Below are 19,039 nucleotides of genomic sequence, written 5' to 3'. Positions count from 1 at the left end.
GGGTGACGGAGGTAACGGGGAAGGGAAAGGGGGAAGGAAGAAGAAGAAGAGAGGAAAGAAAAGAAAAAGGAAAGAAAGAAAGAAAAAAACAGAAAAGGAAAATAAAACAGAAAAGGAAAAAAAAAATTTTCACCCTACAAAAACTTTTATAAAATTTTTCACCTTACAAAAATTTCTACAAAATTTTTTCAAAAACTTCTACAGTACATTACAATAAAGTTTTAGACAAACTCCCAAAAAACTCAGGTTCCAAACAGGCCCTATGTTTGGATCCTTTAATTTTTCAAAAACTAATTTTTTAAATATTAAAATTTTTAAAAAGTACTCTAAAAGCTACTCTAAAAAATAGTTTAAAATTTTTTTAATATTTCAAAATATATTTTAAAAACTCTACTACTCTTAAATATTTCAAAATAATTTTTAAAAATATCCTAAAATATACTCTAAAAACTCTGTTATAATAAAATTTTTCAAAAACACCCCAAAAACAATTAATTCAAACGAAAATATTTTATTATAATAATATAGTTGAAAAACTTTTACTGTATATATTTTTAATGATATTTTTGAAATATATTTAAAATTTTATAAAATCTTACAACCATCCACCATTACCCCACCATCCCTTCCCTCCTCCTCCCTCTCATTTTTCCTCTTCCCTCCTTTTCCCTCATTCCCTCCTCTTACTCCTCTCTTTCTTCCTCTCTTTTCTCTCTCCTCCCTCCTCCTCCCCTAACCCTCCCTTCTCTTACTCCCTTCTTCCCACCCTCTCCCGCTACCCCTCTCCCTTTCCCCCCTCTCTAGTCGTGAGTCACGACCAGAAAATGGTCCTCGCCCATGACCAAATTTGGTCGCAATGGGAGAGGGTATTGTGAGGACGAGGGAGGCAGCAAAAGAGGCATGGGAAGGAAGGAGGATAGGAGGGGAGGGAGATGAGAGAAAGGGGAAGGGAAGAAGGAGGAGGAAGGAGAGAGGGGGAAGGGGCGGTGATGTGTGAGGACTTGTAAAGTCTGTCATATTTTTCTTAAAATTTCTTTTTATTTGAAATTTATTCCTTTATAATAACCTTACTACTCATTCACTTCCTCAATAATTGCAATCAAATATAGAATCAAGTGTTTTTTCTTTCGTTTTCTTGTTATCGTAAATTAGGGTTTTGCGTCTTTTGGTAGAGTGAATAATCGGTATAGAGTGTGTATTCAATTTGGTGATTAAGAGTGAGTTTTAGATAATAAAAAATGTATGTTTAGAAGTAATAATCATAAGTGAGTGAATCATAAATTAAAATCCTAGTACACGCGATTTAAGGAAAATCGGTTTGAACCGACGTGTACCGTTCGCTACCGATTGAATACACCACTTTGTTACCTTAATATCCTTGTTATTATTTCATAAATATCAACCTCTTAATCAGCCTTGAGAGGGCCGAAATTGTTGACTAAAAATAAAGGAAAAGGAAGACAACTTTAAGACTTAATCTTGGAGTGACAAGTGGCAACCATCCAAGGGTTGTTTGACCAACCAATTTTCTTCATTTTTATCACCAAATTCACTTCATTTCCTCTTCATTTCTGCACATTTTGGCCGAACTTGAGGAGAGAAAAAACCAAGTGAGAAAACTCCAACTTCCACCTTGAATCATCTTAGTTTGAGAGAAATCACCCAATCCAAACCTATTAAACTTTCATTTTAGTACTTAGGAAGTTTTGTGTGGTAACAGTTATGGAAGAAAGGGGTATGGTTCTCACCTACAAGCACTTTTTGGAAGGTATCTTGGCTGCTTTTTCTTTTTCTCTTCTTAATCTTGCTAAAGTTTGGATAGAAACTCTTAATCTTGGTTTATGACGGTTAATTATTGAGTTTTGTATGACATGGTGGAATGTTTAGTTAGGGTTTGATATTTCAATTGTGATTATTGTTGTTATCTAGTATATGATGTTGATGAGTTTGGATAGGGATTTGGGGTAGTGATTCAAGATATAAATGTGATTTTCAAGCATTGAATCATCAAATTCCAGAAATTGTAGGCCAATCTGTCCTATTTCTGACCTGTATATTTGAGTATGATAGAGGCTGAATCAGGTCTAGGTCAAAACATGAAAGTTGTAGGGAGTAGAGTTATATAGATGTCTGTAAAATTTCAACTCAATCGAAGTACTGTAACATACGAAATGACAGAATTATCCCTGACTGCCAAATGCCCTTTTTGCGCGAGCAGTGTTCTGTTTTATCTGAAATTGCACATTTTGATCTTGAAAATAAATGAATTGGCTGTCGATGTCTTCATAAGACTTGTAGGTCTCTGTCTTAGCTTCGAAACGGCATAAAGTGTACCCCAATCTAATAAGCGTAGCTTCATTTGTAACCAAAATGCTATAAGACGTCAAATCTGCTGTTTTGCTATTTGCCTTTAAAATTGATTTTTGGTCGCATTGTTAGACTTATCTTGTAATTGTATGACATTGAGCCTATTTGAAGGGCTATTGTGTTAAGATTATTTATGTGTGAAGTTGGGGTTGAATTGAGGAAATAATGAAACTATAAATGGCTAAAAAATAGCGAAATACAAAGGGCGTGCCGCCCAAATTTTCACTCGAGGGTTAGGCGTGTGTAGCCGGGACTTGGGCGAAGATTTGAGGACGAATTGAATTTGATTTATCTAGGGTATTCGAGTCTACTTTCGTAGAGATATATAAGCTAGAATTTGGTTGAAAGTCGTACCATTGGGAAAAATCAAAGTAACGACCAATAAAAATACGTTATTCTCGTTTTTTCGACTCAAATGAGAATTTCAAAGTTTTACTCATTTTATTACCAAAACTAAAAGAGCGAACATGAGTTTTCTAGAACATGAAACCAAATGAGTTTCAATTACTTGTTTTTCGTTAAACGAGATGCTTAAGTTTCGAACTTTAGTTGATTTCAAAACTCTTAAATGATGTTTTATCGCAAATTTGGACTCCAAACCAGGAGTAATACCTGAACGTGACCAATGTGATCGAATGATATGTGATTGGTTTGATCGTGTAAGAGTGTACTTTATTGCACTTATCATAATGTGTCATATTCTTGTTCATTGATCGAAAGTGATTTGATGTATATGCATATGATTCGTATCTTGTCTGGAATTCCAGAAACCCTGTGGCTAGTTAATCGAGTCGAGCCGGCAAATGCTTGGTTGATTCGATAACGAACCCTGAGTCTTTAGTTTTTGTCGAGTGAAGTGTTATCTTGTCGACTAATCGGTATACTCGAGTATTATCACCAGTGTTTATCTTGGAGTTCGGGCCCGGTAAGGGATTTGGTTGGTGGACGGAGATTGGAGTTAAGTGGTGTACTACTGGACTAGTTACCTTATTTGAAAGTTGACGGAGTGTCAACTACTATATGATTAAGCTATGGTGGAGTTAATTTACAAGAGCAACTGTATCTTTTTACATGAAATGCTGAATATGTAATGTTTGGTCATCCGAAGTGTTATTACTCATTTTCTTGATTTGTTAATGCTCGCTACTTTACTATTACGATATTGTCACTTGTACTTATTGGTCAACTTGCTATTTGGGATTTCACTGAGTTTTAACTCACTCTATTAGTTTTGTTTCCTTACAGGAGGTACGAGTTAGGCGTGAGACTTGTACAAATTAACGTAGTCTAGTTTTTTAAAATTTTGTAATTATACTCACACTAGTCGCTCAATCTTTTGATGTATTTGGGATTGTATGGAAGTTTGAGACAAAAATGAATGTATTTAAACTGTTGATTTATTTACGTTAAGAAGTTGTGAATAATATTATCCGAAATAGTGAGTGAGTCATGGCGAGAGTTGGACAGGCAGTCCGCTAAACCCTGGGGTACGCCCTAGGGGAATGTGGGGTCGTCACATGGTGTGTTTTTGGTCCTTGGTGGTAGTAATGGTGGTAGTGGTGTATCTTTTTGTATATTTAAAATTATTTTTGATATATTATATATATGTGTTTTTAAGATTGAAAAGTACATAACACCATTGTTCAAAATTTCAGTGCACGTCACCTATTTGTTCCATTCTTGTTGATATTATAAATTATTTGTTCTTATAAGTTAATTGTTTTGATAGAAAATTCCATACTATGTAAGTTTCAAGTTACAAGAATCCAAGATACCATCTATAGTATTAATAAGCGGAAACGAGATATACAACATTGGAATGACAAAAAATAAATTTCATCAAAATTGGAATGCTTTTGTTGTTGATCATGACTTTCAAGAAGGAGGAATCTTTTTCTTCATACCTCAATCTCGTAATTCACTTACTGTTTTGATCTTCGGAACAAATGCTCGTGAAGTCATATATTTGAGGCACCATAAGTTCCACTTTTAATTTATTTATTGTTATAACATATGGAATTTTCTTCCTTTGTTAACCTTTGGAAGAAATGGACTTGAAATGATATATCAATGGCATCATAGCTTCCGTATTTTGCTTATTTATTGTTATAACATTGCAATTTTCTTTAATTGCCATTATTTATTTTATTCCCACTTATTACATCCAATAACATCAATTTTTTATTTTTCAAATTATATATTCACTATATATTTTTTATGGGAATTCATGATAAATTGTTCCTAGTTTTAGTTACATTCTTTGTTGTCGTAGTAGACCAGAAGTCCATGTCACAGTAGTAGTTGAACTCAATTTCCATCAAGCCCAATAGCACCCTTGCATACCAGTCTTGAATGTCTTGTGTTTGCTTTAAATATATGGATAGAAATGTCATTTTTGCCTAGGGTTTGAGGGATAAAATTGTCTAGTCAATTTTTTTTCCCGTCAAATTTATTGTGTTCAAGCAAGAGCAAATATATTTTTTGCCCAGATAGTTCTTAAAAAAAATGCTCCATTTAACTCTCAGTGATTGAACCGTTCGAATCATTTACGGGTTTAATAATTGAATTGGCCAAGAAAAGCACGGATTTGGGGCAAGAATGGTTGTATGAACGGTTGATGGCCAAGATTTCACAAAAAAAAAAAAATAAGATTCAGATTTTATCTTGTAGATCGTTTATCACACGTTATGTGGAGCCAATAAAAATTTGTTCTATAGTTACATATTGTGCAAATTGAGTTATGTCGTACGTAAACTAAATTAAGTCTAGTGTAAATTGCACAAAATCGATCCGGATAAATTTTCTGTTGACTGTTCCTATGCCAAATCCAGAAAAACACTCAACTGACAAAGCCCATTGTTAGCCTGCAATCATCTTATACGTCGTCAAAACACTTGCGGGCTGCAATGACCCACAAAGCCGTTCATATACTTCTTGCGTGCTCATTTAGCCAATCAAAAAAATCCAGGACAAAAAATTTCATGAACCAACAATATAACGCTGAATTAGATAAAATTGTGTGCTCATATACTTATTGAGTGCTTATTTAGCCAATCAAAAAAAAGGCAGGACAAAAAATTCATGAACCAACAATATAACGCTGAATTGGAGAAAATTATTCAAAATATTTTTTCGTCTTTTACTTTTAAAATTGTTGTTTATATATTTCATTTTAGTAAATTTTCTACATCCTTATACTATATAAGAACGAGTTTAGGACAAAGACGATTTTTCGATTTCAACCGCAAGTGTGGGGCTATTTTGGGAATGTTAGAGTGTTTGAAGTGTAATTGGAGTATTGAGTACAAGTCATTACAACTTTAATTTCACTATAATTACTTATATAACCTTTCAGACATTTAAGGTTAGGGACAGGTTTGGTATGTTACAATGTTTGGTGCCAAATTGAGTATCAAGTACAACTGAATTAAGCTTGTGTTTTGATAGAATTACATAAAAGCCCTTTTAATCATTTATTATACTAACATCCAAACCTTCCAATTTCCTGAAAACCTTTCTCATCCATTAAGGAATTAATTGGATGTTTACATAATTGGATTTTAATTACAATTAATTAACTTAATTATTATTTAAACAATCATTATCATATTTATGCCCCCATGTTAAGCCGATACCCTTTCTTCTTTTTCGGTTTCACCTCTTTGGTTTTATTATGGCTATTAAATATTTGGTGGAAGACGTAGCTTTTCCTTTAAATTGAGGTGAGTTCTTTGGGTTTGTCTTCTTCGAATGTAGTTTTTTTGTTCTGATGAGTGGTTTATTCAAGAACTCCATATAGTTTGCTTTTTTATACTTCTAATTCCAAAAACTGACTAATTGTATTATTTTCCTTAGTAGATCCTAGAGATTCTGTCTCTGATTTGAGATAATGTTTTCACTTTCTAAAATAATCAGAAAAGCAATTTTATCATCTTCTCCTCCTCGGCCAAGGTATTATCTCTTTATTTAAGTCAAATAACCTTATTTCTCAAGAACTTTCTCCTATTGTTCTTGACTCCAGGGATCTGTTGACTACATTCCAGCAGTTATGTTTTTACCATAACTACTGCAAAGCAAACAAATGTGCAGACATTAGGGGTGAGCAAATTCGGTTCATACCGAATTCATAACCGAATTCAAATTTAATTCGGTAATTTGAAATCAGGTATTTAGTAATTTGGTACAAATTCGGTACATACCGAATTTACCGAATTCTAATATGGTATGAAATATGTAATGAGATTATGAATTTAGTAATAACCGATTTCGCATTCAAATTCGGTAATTGAAATAGGGTACCGCATTACCGCATTCAAATACCAAATTGGTATATAAAATTATATAATATATAGATAAATGCTATTTAGTATTAGCATATACTACTAATATATTATTATATTATATAGGTAAATGCTATTAATAATAATTAGTATATGGTATTATCATCATATCCTGTACTTATAATAATAATAATATATAATAATATACAATATATTATTTTAGTAGTTGTTAATTGTTATAGGACTATAATAATACAAATATATAGTAATACATAACAATATAAGATAACTACTTATTATTTTATACATGAGTAACATGACTAGAATTAGATAATAATTAATACATATATGTATAATACTAAATATTAAACAATAAACATAATTAGTAATTAGAATTTAGATATTGGTAATTTGATATATCATTGATCATTCATGTTTAAATTATTGAATATTTGAATGCGTAATCTGTAACTTGCAAGTATTAGTGTGCTCTAAATTTATATTACTTATTTAACATAAAAATTCATATTATCTATTCACTAATCTTAAGACTTTAAGTATAGACAAGACAAAATATGTAAGGTGAATGCATGTGAATTGCAAATCAATGTAAGTGAATGCATGTGAATTGCAAATCAATGTATTAGTGTATTGACTTTTACAATAACATATGTAAATAAATAAGTTTTATTTTGATTTGAAATAAATTATAAGTTTGTAACTAATATAACTTATCACTAATCATTGTAATTTGTAAGTTTGTAACTAATATTACTTATTATTAATCATTGTAAATTATAAATTAATAAATTATCACTAATTATTGTATAATCTAAGGTTTATTCTAGTTTAAATTAATCACTTTTTATGTGTTCCTTAAATCATAGACTAAGGATTCTAGGTATAAGTGATCAAATAAATGCCAATTAAATTAAACCACAAAATTATTAGAACATAAGTAATGTGTTAAATTATGAATAAATTTGGGGATCAAATAAGTAATAATTTTTAAAAAATCAATTTTTTTTAATAGATGAATTCGGTTAGACCAAATTCATTACCATTTTTGAATTTGAAATCGGTTGCAAAATGAATTCGGTTATGGCCAATTCGAAATTGAAAACGGTTTAGATTTCTATAGATCGAATAATCGAATTCACCGAATTCATTGCACCGAATTACCGCTTTTGCACCAAATGCACACCCCTAGCAGACATGCTAGTGAATTGGGGAAAAAGCATCAATGAAGACTCCACCTTTTTTTAATTCTATCCTGATTTTGTCCTTCCCTTACTTTTGCAAGACTTAAAAAGGTGTCATCAATACACGGATGACTTTAGTTTAACTATTACTCTATAGACTTTAATTTTGTTTTAATGCATCTTTATTTTACCAAGAAAAAAGATTTTTCCATATGTCGTGATTCACCACCTACACATACCGTCACATACTATATGTCACTCAAACTAAATCATGTAGAAGCATGATATATTTTGATAGTTCTCGAAAGAAAGGAGTTTGAATTTCCAGAATTTCCGATGTCTTGTTGCTACCAAGTAGCTAGGAATTCAAATTCCCAAGTGAAAAAAAAAAAAGAAAAAACAAAAGGGTATGATCCGACAATTACCATAAAGAAGCCCCAACCTTGACATCTTCTTCTAAGGTCTCAGATTGGTTGAAAACGCTAATCAGTATTGTTGAAACTAAGGTATCAAAAATCGATGAAAGCGATTGAAACTTGAGGGTTTGAGACAATAGGCATATGGGCGTGGGTGTTGCAATAAGCATAGCAAGAAGGGATGGAGTTGAGGCCTGGTAATTCTGCTAATAGTTTAATGCTTGACAAATTTTTTGATGGTTGAACAGAATTAGTATGACACTGTATATTATGGATATAGTATGGTTCAAGTAGTTATTTTTTCATGTAATATGATTTGGAATTCAACTTGTGTTTATTTTAATTGAGAATTTTATGATTGTAAAATTTATTAACTTAGAATTTTGTACTTCATTGAAACTAAAAAAGAAAATTAATCATGCTACATAGTACTAAAATGTCATTTGTACTCTATTTGCTTTCCTCTGTTATAATCTCGTTCTTGTATTCTACTGTTTATATAGTTTCAAATACAAAAAAATTACTTTTTATGCTATCTAAAAGAATTTGCAGTGGAACTTGATGAGTTTAAATGCTTTAGCTATAGCACCATTTTGATTGCATTGTATGAATTCATTTACTCATAATTGTATGCTGTACAATGATAAATAATGTTTCTTGATTTGATTGAAGCAACTATTATCCATAGTTCAAACGAGTCAATTAAGTAGAGTTGTTATATTAGATACTCATACAAGTAAACATTGGAAAATATCATTAAGCAGTTTCTACCTTTAATTTGCAATTCGAATTCATATGAGGAATTTCTTCTGATTTTAGTTACCATTTTCTACGATTTCAAATTTAGAAAATATTATTTGCACCAATTTTTTTATAATCAAGATAGTTTCAATTCATATCTTTAACAATTTATGCAGATTTGAACTTATTTATGAGATTATAAAGAAATGCCCCTAGCAAAAAACACCAAATCTGAATAGTTTCTACAAAACTTTGAAAAAGACCACTTAAGTTTCTTATCTATCTATCATTTTTGGGCATTATTATCTCTATAAGAAACATGTGATTAAGTCGTATTATGCCCACCAAATTATATAAATAGTTTGTCTAAAATAAAATTATTTTAGATTAGATTGGACGCAAAGTAATTGATGGATAAAGTTGACTTGATAATTCAGATCGAGCTTAAGTCGAGGGAGAAATCAGAAGCATTGCTTAAGGGATCTTTCACGAACATATATAGATTCGAGAGATGAGGGGTCCAATTGATACTTTAAAATGTTTTATCATCTTGGATAAGTTTTAGAGGAGATTTTTGAATAATTTTCAATTGCACTTTAAACATTTTTACCTTTTCAAACTACCCTTATTTTTGCGGTTGAAACTCAAACATAACATTGATCACAACGGATTCTTACATAGTATAACGATAAGGATGTTTCATTGCACATTATTTTATTGACTCACTATATAACTTATGTTTTTTCTATTAAAATCACATGATAAAATCATTATACTTCAGTTCCTATACTACAAAATATTAAATAATAATTATTAATTATCTTGAATTACAACCACCAAATTCTCGCGCGTCGCGCGGGCTATCCCTGCATAGTATTTACTATTACAACATAAAATGATTTCAAATATTGTCAAAAAATTTGGCATAAATATCTTTTATTAGTTGCACGCACTTGAACACTACCCAACTCCGTGAGAGCCTGTGTCCTGGTTGCAGCGCTTGCACATTTTTAAGTTTTTTTAACGGTCCGTTAAGTGTATCCTGCTCAGTCCACTCTGTCGAATTCAGGGAAGAAAGAAAAACTGAACAAGGAAGCAAGGATAAGGAGGGAAATCGGAGAAATAGAAATGGTGTTAAGCTCCTTCCTGCTCGGCACCTCTTCCACTCCATACTTGTCTTGCTACTCGCCTCCATCCCTCACTACAAATTCCTCCTCCTTCACCCCTATATCATTTCTTAAACCTCATCCCACCTTCAACTACTGCTACTTTCCAGAACTAGTCCGTCTCATCTCCTCAAGCCCCGCCTGCTCCCGAACCCCCAATCCACTTCTTGCGCTTCGCTCCCCTTCCGCCCTCGCTATCGACTTCGACGACCACCAACTCATTCAGGAATCTTCCAACACCTCGCTTTCTCCTTCTTCAACTGCCACCAGTCCCAGGGATACCCATAATATGCTGCCCAAAATTGACAAGAGCGGAAGGTTCTGCAGCCCCAGAGCCGCCAGAGAGCTCGCTCTGTATGCATTTCCTTTTTCATTATTCTTTATCTTCTACAACATTCGTGGTCTTTGTGTTGCAAGCCCTTTTTATTCATTTATTATTTTTTTGTTGCTGTTATTCAAGATTAGAGATATACTACTATGTAGCATACTTGTAGATTAAGTCAATTGTACATTGATTATGCATAGGTTGATCCTTTATGCTTCCTGTTTAGAAGGGTCCGATCCTGTTCGTCTTTTTGAGAAGAGAATTAACGCCAGAAGGGGTAAATCATACGTGCTTTCTTATCTTCAACTCTTTTCGCTACAAATTCCAACTGCTTCCCGTAAAATGCTGCTGGCTTTCCTTTGCTTGTTAATTGCCTTTCCTTGGTTTATCAACTCCAATTTTGTTACTGTGTTGGTGTTCAGAGCCGGGTTATGATTTTGACAAGGAGTCGTTGGTAGAATACAACCACATGAGCTTTGCAGGGCCACCTGTTACCGCAAACACTCTTGAAGAAGCTGATGAGCTTCTCCTCCACGATCAAAAGGAATCTGAAATTGGTAAGCTTCCCACTTGTCTGATTCTTTGAAAATATAGCTATACTTATTTCATTCTATCCTTAGCGCTCAGCTGGCTGTCTTTCATCTTGCATTCACAATTTTGGAATGATTTGACTGGTAGTTCCTTTATGTGTGCATTGCACCTACTTGACTATGGGCAACTCCAAATGTCGGATTCATGGCTTCTTCGAGGCCTTTTTTCATGTCTAGTTATTGTGATTCTTCTTCTTTTCTCTCACTTGGGAGTTGTGCACAATTTTGTTTTTCTGGCATTGATGGCTGAGCACATAGTAAACATTTTTCAAACCTGTTTCATCATCACATTTGGGAAGTGGGCATCTAGGACACTTAGTTTCAAATATCTGACCTTCGTTTCTCGCATTTACTGAGAGATAAAAATGTCAAAAACTATGAAATTAGCGAGAGCAGAAAGATTGGGGAATTTGAAATGTTGAATACATGGATATTATTCTAGATTCATGTAGGTAAACGAGTTTGGTGTGGCACTAGATTTTCGACAAGGATCTTGATCTTGCATGCTTTTGATACGAATTCTCCTATGGGAAAGCCCCAGTTCGTAAGGAGACAGGTGAACGAAATTTGGATGGAACTTGGGTGAATATGAAATTGATACAATACTCAATTCACTCAAGAATACGCTCAAAGTGAATCAAGATTTGAAAGACAAGAGTCTCCACTAGCCTATAGAAAACCTCAAAGGTTCAATGTCATAAAATCATTCAACCGTAGAACTATCATTTTTTACAATGTTATTTAAAGAAGATAGCAACCTAGACTAAGCCCCATCGGCCGGACCCTAACAAACCAAACAAACCACTGACTCAATCATTTGGGCCATTAAGCTCAAAGGCTTAACACAAAATTGGCCTTTTATTAACTAAAACAACTATCTAAATAATTAAGTAGAAAACGAAACAATAAATAAAGGACAGGAAAAAACTGCGGACGTTTAGATTTAAATGCCACTGGTTAAGTCCAGAAATTTAATCTTCTTTCTCAAGCTACGCCATTGTCTTCCAAGCTCCTTAATCCATTTAGCACGAGCTTTCTTTGACTTGAACGGCTTATCCAACAAGTTCTTGAGTTTGAATTTGAACTTGAACTTGAAGCGAGTTGGCTCTTTGACCCTCGAGTCCATCGTGACCTTGATGTCCACATCAGGTTTCTTCTACTCATGAGTCATGACACCTGCAACTTAGTTAGAAGTACTTTGCATAAGGTTTGGCATTCAGATCTTTTTAAGTTTTCGGTTCTGGCTTTGTTTAGCAGTTTTTTTTTTTAAAGTCACAGTCGCAAATAAGATGGGGATAGGAGTTTGTAGGCAGTGAATACAGGGCTCAAAATTTCAATTGGTCATACCCTTCAGCAATGTTTTCACCTGTTTAGGTTAATTTTAATTACAGTCATAGGGTAACTGAGTTCATATAAACTTGATCTGAATTGTTGGATTGTATGATAATAGCATTATGTGTTGAGAAACAGATGAAAAGAAAACTTAGTGGTCTCATTCTGATCCTCTGTATGTCATATCTATAATGGGTGGTACGTAAACAGCTCCCAAATTTCCTTGCATGGGCTGAAAAAGTTGTTATCGAGATGCAATAGAGAAACTAAGAGTATTTACCAGGGAAACCTGCAGATACATCTTAAGATCATTATTTTGTATCTCACAACATGTGTATACTAACATAGCCAGCTCAAAGCTACATTGGCATGAAGTTACCATTTAGTCAACCTCCTAAAAGAAAGAAATTACATGGCAGATTTATAGCTTTCCAGTTTAGTCTGAGAAAAATGAACCTGTATCTCAAAGGCTCGAACTTTTAAACTCAGAAGATTGGGTTGAAATCAGGCTATAGCCAAAGCATCAACATCCCTGGTTTTCCTTTTTCTCAAGTTTCTCAAAAAAGATTACTATGACAAGATGAAATCTGTTACACCTCTTAACCATGCAGGCTTCCTTATGAATTAATGTCACTGTTGCAGGATTGTAGTTACATGATACTACCACAAGTTTACTGATGCATTAATTTCATTCTGTTGGTGACTATCCCATTTTGTTCCCCTCTTTACCATTCTTCTCACTTTCTGTTTGGCATGAAATTCTTTCCTGGTGCATTGGCTAATCCTGCTCATTATTTCTCAGAAGCAGAAGTTCTTTCAGCACCTCCAAAGTTGGTGTACAGTAAACTAATTCTGCGGTATGCCTCTTAATTTTCTCCTTCTTTAAGTAATCCAGGTAGTTTAAGTTTTCTCTTAATGTGAAAATTCTGTTCCAGCTTCACAAGGAAACTTTTGGTGGCAGTTGCAGAGAAGTGGGATAGTCATGTTTTTGTTATTGATAAAGTTGCACCTCCTAATTGGAAGGTTAGATATACCATTTGTTAGATGAGCTTGGAGCTAGCAAGTAGATTGGTGTTTATAAATTCTAAATTCTTTACGAGTTTTCTCCACAGGCAAAAGGGAGCGGTTTTAATTTGCTTAACAATGACTTTTATTGCTGATAGGGCAAGATTGTATTTTATTTGCACAATGAAACTGTACACAGAGAAAGAAAGAGTTGGATAGCTGTCATCACTCAAATAAGAAACTTAAAGTTCTAAGATCCCTTAACTCCTGTGAGACGTTGATGTTTGTGTTGCTTGTAAACTGTTATTTCCCAATCCCAATAAAATGCTGGGAGTCAGTTTAAACTGTTTAAAAAGATAAGATACTGATCACCTTTTGCAGTAACATTCTTTTCCTTTCCCACCTTAAAAGATCAGTCTTTCTTCCCTTATTTTTTCCTAGTTATGGTAGGAGTATCTTGATGACCTTGGAAGATCATGTTTATCTATCGTAGGGACTGTGCAGCAGGGCTGTTGGGTGCCCTGAAAATTAATGGGCCCCCTTAGAGCATCCAACGCTCTGAATAATGCATACACCCCAGGATATCCGATCCCATGTTGCCCCTCTCCCTCTCTCTGTACGTTGTTCTTGATGAGTTCTTCCAGTATTGTGATCTCAAATTTCAGCTCATTTAAGCTGTATGTAGTTAATGATCTTCTGCATTTTGTTTTATATCCACTCTCGCTGATTAATTTTACAAACCATGTTTGGGTAATAAAAATTTTCAAGGTCCTTTCCTGTAAGCCATTACTCTTTCCCTTCATAGCCCTGCACTGAAAGAAAACAAACGAGAATAAGTAAGCGTTGTTCCTGGGAGCTGCTTATATCTAGACCCCGTAGGCTTGATGATAAAATTTAGATTCTGGAGACTGATAGGGAATTATGAGATATCACTGTTTATTGAAGCTTGCTTTGGTTTTTTGGGATGGAGGAAGCATGATGATGCCTCTTTAATTTTCCTTATCAGTCCTTATTTAGAAATCTACCTGTTCCTATATTTTAGTTGATTGACATAACTATAGCTTCTCAGAACAGTCAATATTTATCATCATAATTGTCTTTTGGAATTAGATGCATTTAAATTGATGTTTGACATACTGAGCTGATGGTATTCTCTGTGGCAATGCCATTATATACTTATTCTGTTTTCTCCAGAATGAACCGGCAGCAAGAATTTTGGAGCTTTCAATTCTTCACTTAGCTATGTCAGAAATAGCAGTTCTAGGGACAAGGCATCAGATCGTCATCAACGAGGTATATTCTTGCTCCTTCCGTTGTGGATTAGATATGTATTTCACAGGAAGTAGGTATCTAAACTAACCTGTAGAAGAGATAAGGTGATCTGCTGATTGCCAACTCTCAGAATGATGTATGATACACCTGAGAAAAAAGGGTGGCAAAAGCTATTTAAATGGTTCTCACATCTGAACAATATCCAAAAGTATCTGATGGTTACAGATCTTTCACATTGCTTGTGTGCACTCCTCCTGTAGGATCATTCTTCCTTTAATCTTTTTCTCTGCATCAGTTGCATGAACTCCAGTAATATGTAGCTATTCTTGAAGGCTGTCGATCTAGCAAAACGGTTCTGTGATGGAGCAGCACCCCGTATCATCAATGGTTGCCTCAGGACTTTCATCAAGGATCTCCAGGGGACTAGTGCAGTGAAACGCAGTAGTTGACGCATTAAAGGCGGTCTGCTGCTAGCATTAAAGACGGTCTGCAGCTAGAATGACCATCTTTTCGCCTTCTGCCAGCTGTAAGAACAGTGATAACTGCAGAATCCCGAAGAGGAGAACTTCTCTGTGCTCCAAACCATCTGCATTGGAAAGCCATATGGAGAGTATAACTGCCACACAAAATGATCACAACCGGTGGTGAGTTCCACGGACACACAATGTAGTTGAACGGGAGAGCAGACCGATGATTGATGTGTATGTTGTTTTCCGCAGTTGTACCAATATACCACTGCCGTAAGTTGGCATTTGTGCTGTCAAGTCAAGACTATACATATACACGCGCGTATATTGGTGGCTTGTCCAGCCATAAAACTTGCTGCCCATCAGAGTTAATCTGTCCTACATTGTTAGTATATGCATCAACGGGGTTAAGATAAATGTCACATTATCTGAATTTGAATTTGAACATCAGATTTTACATGTGTCATACATCTAGACTCGTTTATGCATACACTGTCAATGTATTAAAAAAATTATTCAAAAAATATATCCTTAAACAGAGTCGCAGAAGATGGTTCATGAGAATTGTATTTTTTATTTTATTTTGTAGAAATGAGGACTTCATTTGAATCAGAGTATTAGGGCGTAAAATGTGGTATCGCATGTTGGGGGACATTACAAGTGTATTAGTTTAAATTTTAGTGACATTATAAGCCTTCGAAATTAAAGGAACACTTCAAATTTAATTTGACATTCAATTGTTTACTCAATAATATCAAATGAAACTCAAAAAGCACAACATTTTTTAATTTAGAATAAGGAATAGGTACCCAAATCGTCCTTTGGACTCAAACCAAAGGTTGGGACCTGGGGGGGAAGAAAAGGAAAATTCCAAAGTACCGGTAGAATTTTGGAAAGTAGAGAGGAGTTACGTTCAAGAAGCCTCAAATAAAGGGAGTTAAATGTAATTTAGCATTCGTTGACAGAGTATTTAGCGGTTGGTGCACAGAAGGCGTCCTTTAGGCAAATTAGGGTTTTGGGGAACGGGTTGCCGCTGCGTCTGCCTTTATAAGAGTAATAATAGACGACAGACACTCAAAGAAGAGGTTAGGGACTGAGGAGCCGCGGGTCTTGACTGCTTTGCTTCTTTCTGAGTTTGTTTGTTTGTTTGTAGATAGACTATTCTCTTCTGGATGATAGATCAGATGCTGAGCCTGAAAGTTTGAAACTATTTATATGTTTGCTAATAATTCTAGAAAGTAGTTCTTTGGGATTCAAAGAGCTTCCTATGGCTTCTCTGCCTAATATTGCAATTCCTCGTTCCTCCGACTGCTCTGTGGTATCTCAAGTGAATTGAGGAATCTATCGTTGGGCAAAACTGAACGTTTTTGGCGCACGTAAGTGTGTTGTCTACCTTTAGCTCCAAATCATTCCTCTGATGCTTTTAGGATTTTTTGGTGACAAGGTAGATACAATTTTTTTGGAAAAAAAGTTTTTCTATCTACTAATTTTTGTATCTTTTGATCTGTAGTTTAGAAAAATAACACGTACAAAACTATCTCTTACTACTAAAATTGATTTGCAACCATGTGTTGCTTCGGCAAAGATTTGAGTCCGTGGTTGGGTGATGGTAGTGATTTGTGGGAATGATGAAAAAATCAGACGGATTCCCATTGATTACCTTCGGTAAGAATGATAAAAAACAACCAGCTATTTCTGACCTCCAAATCACCACCATACACCACCATCGTCTTCTGCTCTTCTTTTTTTTTTAATCCCCACTCTATATTAGCATTGAACAGATGACATGATGCATCTGAGTAGAATATTCTGGCAAATTTTCAGAAATTAAAAGACAAGGCCTGTGATGTGAGAAATAGATATTTGCTACTCTTGATGGGTAATTTATCTACCCACCTGATGATTTTCTATCCACCAAGATCTCTGAGGCCTACTGCCCTTTTAAAATTTGTTTCACAAAACTTCTGCACCTCAATTAGCTCCTGTTACACTAACTCCTCTCATGGAAATGTCCTTTGTAATGCTGCGGAAAATTTAGGGTGAATGGCTGCCCTTTTTGCAGCTGGTAAGCATCACCCACGTATTGTAAAGCATTCCCTTCAACAAAGTATTGCACAAAGTAATTGTGAAACTAGTTCATCTTTACCAATCAGAAAGAGTGCAAAATATATTTGAGGCAAGAGAAAAAACAGGTAACTTGGGTGAATAAAAGCCCTGTAAAACAAATATACCCAAGTTTGATGGCAAGAAAATGTGGGAGGAAATATAAGTTCAAGAAAGAAGAAAAGGAAAAAGGGAAGAAAAGCATTAGAGAAGATAGAAAGGACAAGGAAAATTTAGATAACACATTTATCACGGTTAAGAAAATTTAGATAAGACATTTATCACGCTTGGCCTTTGCTGTCTTGGTATACCATATATGGTTAGCTAGGAATGCTGATATTTTAAAGCAGATTTCTGTGTCCTCTGCTAGATTTATGGATTGGGGTACTTTTCCCATAATACAGGAAAATTGGAGCTTGGCGCTGGAGTGTGAGTTTTCCTCTTGGATGCTTTAGTAAAGTATGGTTTCTTGCAAATTGATAGTGCATAATTATTGTGTAGATATGAGACTTATTCTTTGCGTACAAAGCTTTAGTGCCAGTTCTTAATAAAATCTCAAATTTTGCTATAAAAAGAAAAAATCATGTAGCTGCAATCCTGGTGGATACAAGGAGAGTTTAGCTAATTGCCCAGATAATACATTTGTTTATTGGTGAAAAAAATTCACACAAATGCCGATAGGGGAATGTTTAAGCACGGCAGGTTGGGCAAATTTTTTTTTTTTTTTTAATTGGCTGTCGAGCTAAGTCACCTCAGCAGCTTGCTGGGTTTTTTTTTTTTTAAAAAAAAATGGAAGACTTTCAGGCTAACTAAGCTCGATGGCAATGATACGAAAAATTGCTATTGTCCTTGTCGGACTGACTAAGCACGTCAAGGGTGATTGTTTTTTCGAAAAAAAAGAAAAGAAATTGTGCTAAGGACATATAATGCTGTCCTAAACAAAGTATTTTACCCAGCTTTTATATCATCAAAATTAGAACCATGAGGAAATTTTATAGCAATTCTTTCGCATTTTAATCCTCAAACGTTTAGCAGGTAGATTATGTAATTGGTTCAAAACATTCCTTTTTCTTCAATTGGTTCAAAACATTACCGTTGGAATTAACATTGAATTTGGACGGAATTGCCACTCATGCATACATTTGTAAGTTGAGTGGCCATTTTGAATCAAAAAAATAATTGAGCGGCTAAAAATATACGAATAGAATAGTTTAATGATTGTTGGAACTTTTTACTTTCAAGTTGAGAAGTTTAGCGGACGTGTTTATTCTTGAATTTTGACAAGTGAGTAGCATGTGTGTGATTTATTTTGTAAATTGAGAGCAAAATTTGATCAAATGACTAGGGGACTACTGATTAGTTAATTGAATAACTGAATAAGAACAAAAAATAGTTTGATAGTCAAGAAATAGTTCAATGGTAAATTTGGTGGTTTACACTATAATTTTTGCTCTATATAATTTGTGGTTTACACTATAACTTTGGCAAACCAATAAAGAGTAAATTTAATTTCTATTAACAAATCATAAAGATGCCTTCAAGGCCTTAACCACTACTTACTTTCCCCACCATTGAAGTAGACGATTCCGAATGATTATTGGTGAGGACAAACCCCAACATTAAGGTCTTATTTGGCAAAGGAGTTTTTGATCTAGTTTGTCTCCCACTAATTTTTTTACAATTTTAATTACAATAATCTTAAAAAATTATTCAAAATTTTTAAACTACACATTTCAAAATACCCAAAATACATAAAAAAAAATTCCCTTTATT

General features: G+C 34.2%; 1 protein-coding gene and 2 non-coding genes across 3 annotated transcripts; all 3 read left to right on the top strand.

Annotated features, from left to right (window-relative positions):
- The first annotated feature begins 10,026 nt into the window (after window positions 1–10,026).
- Window positions 10,027–15,727, top strand: LOC113696972 (uncharacterized). The gene is made up of 7 exons (XM_027216355.2): window positions 10,027–10,526; window positions 10,698–10,774; window positions 10,920–11,054; window positions 13,222–13,276; window positions 13,355–13,442; window positions 14,619–14,717; window positions 15,029–15,727. The coding sequence occupies exons 1-7, from the start codon at window positions 10,135–10,137 to the stop codon at window positions 15,143–15,145; spliced, it is 963 nt and encodes a 320-aa protein (XP_027072156.1). The 5' UTR covers window positions 10,027–10,134; the 3' UTR covers window positions 15,146–15,727.
- Window positions 15,728–16,782: 1,055 nt separating this feature from the next.
- On the top strand, window positions 16,783–16,867 carry LOC113719384 (small nucleolar RNA R12). Its single transcript, XR_003454874.1, has one exon. It is a non-coding gene; the product is annotated as a small nucleolar RNA R12 (small nucleolar RNA).
- Window positions 16,868–17,001: 134 nt separating this feature from the next.
- LOC113719470 (small nucleolar RNA SNORD24) lies at window positions 17,002–17,094 on the top strand. The gene has a single exon (XR_003454900.1). It is a non-coding gene; the product is annotated as a small nucleolar RNA SNORD24 (small nucleolar RNA).
- Window positions 17,095–19,039: the final 1,945 nt, after the last annotated feature.

Source organism: Coffea arabica, chromosome 1e (assembly GCF_036785885.1).
Source record: "Coffea arabica cultivar ET-39 chromosome 1e, Coffea Arabica ET-39 HiFi, whole genome shotgun sequence".
NCBI classification, from domain to species: Eukaryota; Viridiplantae; Streptophyta; class Magnoliopsida; order Gentianales; family Rubiaceae; genus Coffea; species Coffea arabica.
This window is presented reverse-complemented; position numbering and strand designations above follow the sequence as displayed.